Source organism: Penaeus monodon, chromosome 4 (assembly GCF_015228065.2).
Source record: "Penaeus monodon isolate SGIC_2016 chromosome 4, NSTDA_Pmon_1, whole genome shotgun sequence".
Classification (NCBI taxonomy): Eukaryota; Metazoa; Arthropoda; class Malacostraca; order Decapoda; family Penaeidae; genus Penaeus; species Penaeus monodon.
In genome coordinates, this window is record NC_051389.1 from 16,174,654 (window position 1) to 16,184,653 (window position 10,000).

The 10,000-nt window shown below is 44.2% G+C and overlaps 1 protein-coding gene across 1 annotated transcript in view; it reads right to left on the reverse strand.

Moving 5' to 3' along the window:
* The window catches only part of LOC119572470 (chromatin-remodeling ATPase INO80-like), a 225,168-nt gene that overhangs the window by 100,918 nt on the left and 114,250 nt on the right, over positions 1 to 10,000 (reverse strand). Inside the window, exon 27 of the mRNA XM_037919581.1 lies at positions 7,365 to 7,523. Coding sequence (XP_037775509.1) covers positions 7,365 to 7,523 — 159 coding nt within the window. The remainder of the gene's footprint in view (positions 1 to 7,364; positions 7,524 to 10,000) is intronic.

Below are 10,000 nucleotides of genomic sequence, written 5' to 3' on the forward strand. Positions count from 1 at the left end.
GAGGGACTGGGTAGGGGAAGGAGGAAGGTGGGGGGAGGGACAGGTGGACACACCATAGACAAAAACGCATACAGAGAGAGAGAGAGAGAGAGAGAGAGAGAGAGAGAGAGAGAGAGAGAGAGAGAGAGAGAGAGATAGTGACAGGTAAGGGAGAAAAGAGGGGAGAGGGGAGAGGGCAGAGGGGAGAAGAGGGGGCAGGGGGAAGAGGAGGGGAGGGGAGGAGGTGCAGGGAGGGTGTTATTAAGGATTAATTAAAACGGGTATAATCAAAGAGCGCGTGAATAACGGCCGCGTCAGGCGTGAACAGCATGACAAACAACGTGACAAATAGCGTGACAAACAACCGACTAACGTTCGCACCTTTGATGGTCACGTGACTCCCCCCCCCCTTCCCCCTTTACCTATGTTACATAATGGACGTGGGAAAGGTAGGCTGAGGTTAAAGGATAAATAAAATACCACACACACACACACACACACACACACACACACACACACACACACAACACACACACACACACACACACACACACACACACACACACGCACGCACACACACAGATAAAATGAGAGAATGAGAAAAAGAAGGCTCAACAAGAAGACAAACTAAAGGTATGAATGGGAAGGAAGGAAACAGACACAAGAAAATGAACTGAAAGGAGAGAGAGAGAGAGAGAGAGAGAGAGAGAGAGAGAGAGAGGAGAGAGAGAGAGAGAAGAGGGGAGAGAGAGAGAGAGAGAGAGAGAGAGAGAGAGAGAGAGAGAGAGAGAGAGAGAGAGAGAGAGAGAGCGCTTGTTCAACACACCCCAACACAACAGTACAAGACAATATACATTATGAACAAATCAACAAATAACTAAAAACAAATGACAAGAAACACCTCCCCCTCCCCTCCCCCCTCCCCCTCCAAAGAAAAATTATGGCTCACCAGAGTGCATGAATCACCTTGACGGACATTGCAAACTGCACGTGAATTGCATGTCCCATCACGAGAGCGCCCTAACCGAATCTATTTCGCGGAGTCGGGTTAATCAATCGAGGTAAAATGAAAAGGAAATTAAAAACAGTGAGTGCAAATTAATTGGGAAATTAAAATGGGGAAATTAGTAAAATGACATCTGTTCGATCAAGTGATAATGATAAAATATGACGTAAAATAGTGATAATATAATACAATAAATACCAATAAACTCGAATTAACAAAAAACAATCTTGACGAAAATATAAAAAAGAAAACTTTATCAGAACAATTAAAAGGCGATAATCAAAACACCTACACAATATAAAATTCCCCCAACACGCAATTTGTAATACAGCTCTGCAATGTATATGATTCTAATACACTCGTATCACACACCACCCACTGTACTAAAGACAATAACTAATGGATTATCAGTTGCTATCAACAACACCAATAAACTTATCAAACAGCGGAAGTAACTTAATCAATGGACGGCCATTATCTATCGTATCAACATTTGTCTCAAGGGTTAACTATTATAATTAAATTTGCTTTATCATTCCCCGTATCAATAACATCATTTGTTATCGCGTCGTTTGCAACGAGGAGGCTATTAATAACTACACTAATAAGGGCTGAAAATAATTCGCAAGTCGGAAGTTCTGCAAAACTTAAATAACGTAAAATACAAGGGGCAAATTACTCAACTTAAAATATACGAAAGAAGCAAAGTAAATAAAGAGGAGGATAAATACATACACACACAAACAGACATACAAACAAACAAACAAACAACTCAACAAACAGTTCTCCTGCCCCTGTTCCACGCCCCCTCCCCTCTGCCTCTACCCACGCCCCTCCCCCCAACCCTACCCACACCCACAGCCCGGACGAACTGACCCCGCCCACAAGCGCCCGGGACTCACAACCCTAATGACCTCGGGGGCCGGTGGGCGGGTGGGCGTGAGGGCAGGCGGTGGGTCTACCACTACGAATGTCATCATAATCCATCACGTGGGCGCTCGAACGGCGTGAAACCGCCCACATAACGGGCGGTCGTTTATCGCATTAATTATAAATGCAGCTTTTTTTTTTTTGCACGGTAGGGGGGAGAATGGGGGAGGGTAGGAAACAGGGAGTAGCACTGACAGACAGAGAGACGATGTGGTAGTTATATTTGAGCGGATACAAATAGATAAAGTGATAGAGAAACAGAGAGGAAGGATGAGATACAGCAAAATAGAGGAAGATTGCAAGAAAGAGTTGAAACATATTTAACGTTTCAGCTCGGTTCCCGGAACATCCCCCCCCCTTACTGGATCGACAGTCACTGGCTATGACTCAATTTATACTGACCTTAATTTTACCTCCTCCACTTACCTACTTACATACCTATAAACATCTGCGCACGCACGCACGCGCAAACAAACAAACACAAATTTATATATATGTTATGCATGTATGTGTGTGTGTGTGTGTGCGTGTGTATGTATATATATATATATATATATATGTATATGTGTGTATGTATGAATGTATATATACATATATGTATATATGTATATATATTTATATATGTATATATATGTATATTATGTATATATATATATATATATGTATATATATGTATATATATGTATATATATATATTTGTGTGTGTGTGTGTGTGTATATATATATATATATATATATATATATATATATATATATATATATATATAAATGCATGTATGTATGTGTGTGAAAGAGGGACGGAAGGAGTGAAAAATAAGAAAGCGAGAATCGGGAAAATGCCCGAAACGGGTTCGATCGCGCTGCCTAATAAATTGGAAGCACCCCCATGCCCCCCCCCCCCACACACAAAAAAAGTTGACACACGGAGACTGCCCGCATGTAATTAACACTGATTGCAATTACACAATTACCCGTAATAGCCAGTTCAACGGGCGCATTGCAGCCGACATACGAGCCTCCTGCTGCTGCTGCTGCTGGGGGCGAGGCCTTTCTCGGCTCCCCTCGCTCCCCTCCCCCTTTCCCCCTTGCGCTCGCTTATCTCTATTCGTTATTCTTCGCCGTCTATATCATTCCCTTCCCTTGCCTTCTCGCCTCTTCCTTCTTCTTTTCTTTGTCTCTCTCTCTTCTGCATTTTCTCCCTGTCTCTCTTTCTTTTTCTCTCCTGCTCCTGCTTTCCGTTCGCTACATTTCCCTTAGCATCTATCCTCAATTACTCTACCCGTCCCCCCCTTTTCTTTCTTTCTCTCTCTCTCTCTCATTATTCTTCCCTATCTATCCAATTCCCCTCTTTCCTCGTCTCGTTTTTCTCCCACGCTCTTATCTCCCCTCGTTATGTTTCTCTATCGTCTAATTCCCCTCGTTCGTCTTCTCTCTCTCTCTTCCTTTCGTTCTTCCTCTCTCTCTCTCTTTCCTTCTCCTCATTCCCATTTCTCTCTTTATTCACATTTCCCTTTTTCCTACCGTATATATCGTATGTATTTGTGCACGACCCTTCCGCGCACCACCATGTACGTGTGACTTTGCGTACAATCATGTGCACCTATGCCCTGTACGTGTGACTTTGCGTACAATCATGTGCACCAATGCCCCGTACGTGTGACTTTGCGTACAATCATGTGCACCTATGCCCCGTACGTGTGACATTGCGTGCAATCATGTGCACCTATGCCCTGTACGTGTGCGTGGACATCTAAGGATGCAAAATTGTGGCAAAAAGATTGAGAGAGAGGAAAATTTCCAGGGGGTGAAGTTATCGCGAGATGATAATGGGAGAGGGAGGAGGGAAGAGAGGAGGGGAGGAGGGAAGGGGGGGGGAAGGAAGGAGAGAGGAGAGAGAGAGAGAGGAGAGGAGAGAGAGGAGATGAGATAGAGGAGAGAAGAGAGAGGGGAGAGGAGGGAGAGAGAGGGAGAGAGAGGAGGGGGGAAAGAGAGAGGGAGGGGAGAGAGAGGGAGAGGAGAGGAGAGAGGAGGAGAGGGGGGGAGAGAGAGGGGGAGAGGGAGAGGGAGGAGAGAGAGGGGGGGGGGGGGTGGGGGAGGGGAGAGGGGGGGAGAGAGAGAAGAGGAGAGAAGAGGAGAGAGGGAGAGAAGAGAGAGAAAAGAGAGGAGAGGGGAGAGGAGAGGAGAGGGGAGAGAGAGAGAGAGAGACCAACACTACTTATTGCCCCTAGAAACAGGACTATTTTACCCCACACGAACTTCTATCAGAACAGAAATCCCGCTCCCTCTTCCCCTCCCACAAACCCCACTCCACTCCCCCCCCAACCCCAAACCAACTCGATACTCTTCCCCTCTTACCCTTCCATTATCCCTCCTCCTCCTCCTCCTCTTCTTCTTCTTCTCCTCATCTTCTTCTTCTCCTTCTCCTTCTTCTTCTTCTTCTTCTTCTTCTTCTCCTCCCTCCTCCTCCTCCTCCTCCTCCTCCTCCTCCTCCTCCTCCTCCTCCTCCTCCTCCTCCTCCTCCTCCTTCTTCTTCTTCTACCTCTCCCTCTTCCTCCTTCTCCTCTTCCTCCTAATCCCCAATCCCCCTACCTTAGACGTCCCTACCCCCATTCTAGTCTAGAATCACCATGAAAACGCTATCAATTATAAAGAAAGCGCTATCGCCACCACAAGCACACAACAGCGGGGCCGAGTTCAAAGCTTTCCCACGCAGACGGAGACGGAGGTGGAGGCGGCGACGAAGGAGGAGATGGAGGTGGAAGAGACGGAAGAAGAGGAGGGGGGGGGGGGTGAAGGAGGCGAAGAAGAGGACGAAAGAAGATGAGGCGAAGAAGAGCACGAAAGAAAGGAATAAAAGAAGGTGGCGGATTTGGAAATGAAAGAGTCGTGGAGGGACACGAAGAGGAGGAGGAGAATATGAAGGAGGGAACGAAGGAAACAGAGGAAAAACTCTTTCTCCCTGAAGCATTCGTCTTTATCTTCCGATTTAAACCTAAGACTGGTGGATTAACAGTATGACAGACAAGAAGAGAGACATTTAGGGAGATAAAGAGGGAAATGAGATGAAAAAGAAAGAAAAATAGAGATGAACATGCAAAGCGAGTAGACGGGAGGGGGTAAACTAACACACAGGATGGAAGACTAAGCTACACAGATAGATAAAGTGACAAAAAGTGCATATCTCGAGAAAGAAAATCCATAATAATATGGAGTCGCAGTGATGCTCGTGTTCATTCAATCCCTTAGTTATCTCCCTATTTTGTTTCCCTTCCTAATCACTTATTTTTATCGTCTTTCCTACTCTTCCCTTTCCTCCTCTTTTTCTCTTTCTCTTTCTCCCTTCTTTCTCTCCTTCCGCTCTTGTCTCTGTCCTCCTCCTTTATCACCACTCCTCTGCCATATAAAAAGAAGAAAAGAAAGAATGAATGAAAGAAAAGAGTTCTCTCTCGATTCCTTGTTAATGACATCTTACTACCTCTCCCCCCCTAACTCCACCTTCCCCCACCTTCTCTCGAGATCTTCCATCAAGCTTATAGCAAGCTCCGTTCACCCCCAGCGTCTCTCTCTCTCTCTCTCTCTCTCTCTCTCTCTCTCTCTCTCTCTCTCTCTCTCTCTCTCTCTCTCTCTCTTCTTATTCTTCCTCTTCCTCGTCTTTATCTTCCTCCTCCTCCTCCATCTCTCCCTCTATCTTCCGCCCCTCCTTCGCAGCTCCCCTCCAACAGCTGCTGCAAATGCTGTGCTGGGTCCTGCTTCGTTTAACTCGGCGTGATTCTCTTTGATGGTTTCTGTGTGTGAGGTGTCTATGCGTTTCTTTGTCGGTGTGTGTGTATTTGTGTGTGTGCGCGCGGATGTCTATAATTACGCACACGTGTGCGTGCATATCCTGTACATATAAATGGACATACGCGCACCAACACGCACGCACGCATGCACTCGCACAAACACGCACGCACACACACACGCATACGCACAATTAGGAGAAAACCAGGAAAATGTAAACAAGAGCAAGAAAAGCAAAGAACAAAGAGCGGAGAGTCGTGCAAAATCAGTGCCATGATGACAAGATAATGGCATTCGTGAGTGCCAGCGGCGCTTACGATGATGGAGGACTTGACGCCTGCTTCCCCTCCCCCTTTCCCCCTTCCCCTTACTACCCTAACTACACACCTGGCCCTCCCCAGCCCCAGGCCTACAGCCTTGTTTGTTTGTCTGTCTGTTTCCTTCTCACAAAGAACATCTCTTCACATCTTTCTCCTCTTGTTTCTCACTCTCTAATCTTTCCTGTCCTTTCCCCACTCTCACTCACTCACTCACTATCTCTCTCTCTCTCTCTCTCTCTCTCTCTCTCTCTCTCTCTCTCTCTCTCTCTTCCGTTTCTCTGTCACTCTCTGCCAGTCTGTTTCTCCGCCCCCCCCTCCACTGCCCTGAGTTCGTGGGAACGGGAGGGGGGTCGAGAGGGGAAACAGCCGAGGGGAACAGCATACGAGTTACGCAATCAAGGAGGTCATTAAGAGGCTCATTACAAGTTATATACATATCACCAATGGCTCATCTAGCTCGTTTACACACAACACACGCGCACGCACGGACAGACACATGAACATATGATCGCACATACATACACATATAGAGCAATTTTATCACGGCATATATATGTCTATGTCTATATATATATATATATATATATATATATATATATATACATATATATATATATATATATATATATATATATATATATATATATATATATATATACACACACAATTTCAGTTAAAAAGAAGCAACGGAATGAGTAAAAAAAAAAAGAAGAAGAGCTGTAAACGGCAAAACATGCGCAGTTGTCAAAGGATTTGCAATTGGCAAAAACATCCCCTGGGGAAGCCTTCTTCCGCTTTCACCGCCTGGCGAAAGAGGACTCGCCGAAAGAAAGCCTTAACTTGGCTTCACTTCGTTTCATTTCACTTCACAACGAATGCTTACAGCTCAATATCAAATATACTTGCAACAGCCACAACAACAATAACAGTAATATGAACAACAATAACAATAATATTAATGACAACAATGATTGATGATGATGATAATTAATCAATAATTATTATAACAAAACAGAATGATCATAATAGCAATAACGAAACGTACCTTACCTGTAATATGTAGACACCTTCAATAACAAAACAAAAGGGTGGACCAAGCAACAAAAACAAAATAAACATTACTTTAAGAAATCGCCTTCAGAACAACAGCGGAAAATCTAAAACCCTAACATTCTGACCAAACAAAATATCACACAACACATTCCCCCAAAGTCCAACTCCCCCCTCCCCCTGAAAAAAACACCCTCTCAAACTGACCCTAGCCCCCTCCCCCCCCAATAAAAAAGGAATGAAAAACAATATAAATGAATAAATAAACGGTTATTTTTAAAATCCACGAGCCCACTCACCTCGCTCTTCTCCCTGGCCCTCTGCAGGATTCGCTCCTCGATGGTGGCCTTGCAAACCAGCCTGTACACCGTGACCTGCTTGGTCTGGCCCAGCCTGTGAGCGCGGTCCATGGCCTGCTGGTCCACCGTCGGGTTCCAGTCCGAGTCGTAGAAGATAACCTGAAAAACCATCAAGGGAAAAATTAGAACGTGAAAATCGTACTTTTATAATTTTGGATTGATATTTGCTGGTAGCAGATTAAAAGTGTGATGTCCTTATTTCTAGGTACGGTTGCTGTTTTTATCATTATCGTCATTATACACTATGTCATTATAATGTTACCGCTGATGATAATGCTAGGGACACTAATAACTATTGCCATTAATTGCCCTGCCATTATTTTTGTTCTTTGCACAGAACTATGATCCCAACCTAGTTTTAAATTTCTGTTTTAGGAGGTAGATTTTTTTTCATATGTATATATGGAATATATATGATAAACAGACATCACATAAAAACATATATACATATATCGTATAAATATCCAAACCCCCCCACACAAAAAAATGTTTACACAGACAGCGAAACGATCAAAAATACCTCCCCAAACGCCCATCAACTATAACGCACAAAAAAAAACGATCCAGCAGTTGTGGACCCTCACTACCATCCGTCATAGAAAACGGCCAAGCGATAAACGTCTGAGAAAACGACTCAAACTTATGGGAGACTCAGATAATTTTACACCGCGGCATTACAACCCCCCCACGATAATGATCCCTGGTTTACATTCCCGTGCTTTCTGAAGTAGGGACTCAGACAGCATATACACACAAATAATGAAGGGGAAAAAAACAGACGCCACAAAAACAAAAACATTTAAACAAAAAGGAAGCGAACGAACTGATACAAACATATATATAAATACATTTTTTTTTTTACTCAAACCACTACGATCTCCGCCTGAAGCTGGAATTTCTGTCTCTTCAACAGTTTATCGGCTGGTCTTGCGCGATTACAGGAGTCGTAAAATCTAATGTCTTGCATCAGAAGGTTTAACGACCGCCTTTCTCCTTATCTCTCCTTCCTCCTCTCTCTGCTCATTTTTTTATTCTCTCTTTCTTGATTTATTTTCTCTTCTTCATATTTTTTGTCGCGGTATTTTCATAATGAACCGAGAAATGAGTGCTTGCAGAAACAATGAAAGTGAATGAGTGAGTGAGTGAAGGAGGGAAAAACAGGAGGGAGGGAGGGAGGGAGAGGGGGAGAGGAAGAGAGGGAAATGGAGGGAGGGAGGAGGATGAGAGGAGAGAGAGAGAGAGAGAGAGAGAGAGAGAGAGAGAGTAGAGAGAGAGAAGAGAGGAGAGAGAGAGAGAGGGAGGGAGAGAGAGGAGAGAGGAGAGAGAGAGGAGAGAGGGAATGAGAGAGAGAGAGAGAGAGAGGGGAAAGGGGAGAGAGAGAGAGAGAGAGAGAGAGAGAGAGAGAGAGAGAGAGAGAGAGAGAGAGAGAGAGAGAGAGAGAGAGAGAGAGAGAGAGAGAGAGGAGAATTTGAAGAAACAAAGAAACAAAGAGAAGGTGGGAAGGAAACATACCAAGACACACGTATGCCCTTGAAAAGAGAGACAGAGAAACACAAGAAACAACAAGCAACTTTAATCGAGCTGAAGACAAGTTTCTGAAGGCTCATCGTACCACATACACGATCCCTTACCATACCCACAGATGAAAACCCAAACACCCCTTTGTACCCCATCCTTCCAATCGAAAACAAACATTTTAAAATTCTCCACCTCCAAAATCCATTTCCCCCCCCTAACGAGGTTTAATCGTTTCGCTTATTGACGCATCTGGTCCCTTGGCACACACGCACGCATGTACGCACGCACGCACGCACTCATTCTGCAACTCGACCATCAACGTATGCAATGTGTGACGAATTATGAGCAAAATGCATACAGGAGTGATAAATGCATTCATTAACAGAATTATATAAAAAAAAGTCTTTACGTAGCTACTATGCCTTAAGAGATTTTATTGCGAAGAATTCCGTAGAGATAAAAATAATAACAATGAAGAAATTCGCAATACAAGATGCACAATTACAGTCCAAGTGATTAATTACGTCAACCTGAAAGGTGTAATTGTTGCTCAAGGGATTAATTATGCGATTCCGAAGAAGATGCAACTCCCGGAATACGTCAATTGCAAGTCTGTGCACTATTTGTCTTTTCGTCTGTCTTTTTGTGTTTATTCTCATTTTTATTTATTCATCATTCATTTTGCTGTTCTCTCTTCTTGGGTTCACGCACTTTTTCATTCTCTTAATCTAGGAAAAAGGAATGGGAAGAGAGAGAAAGAGAGAAGAAAGGAGAGAAAAAAAGAAGCCGAGAGAGAGAGAGAGAGAGAGAGAGAGAGAGAGAGAGAGAGAGAGTGAGTGAGTTAGAGAGAGAGAGAGAGAGAGAGAGAGAGAGAGAGAGAGAGAGAGAGAGAGAGAGAGAGAGAGAGAGAGAGAGAGAGAGAGAGAGAGAAACGGGGAAAAAAAGGGAGAGGGAGAGAGAAGCACAGAGACAGCCAGCAGAACAGACTGACAGACACAGAAACATAGAGTAAGGGAGCGAACTAAAGGAGAGGGTGACAGAGGACGGAGGCGGGAGAG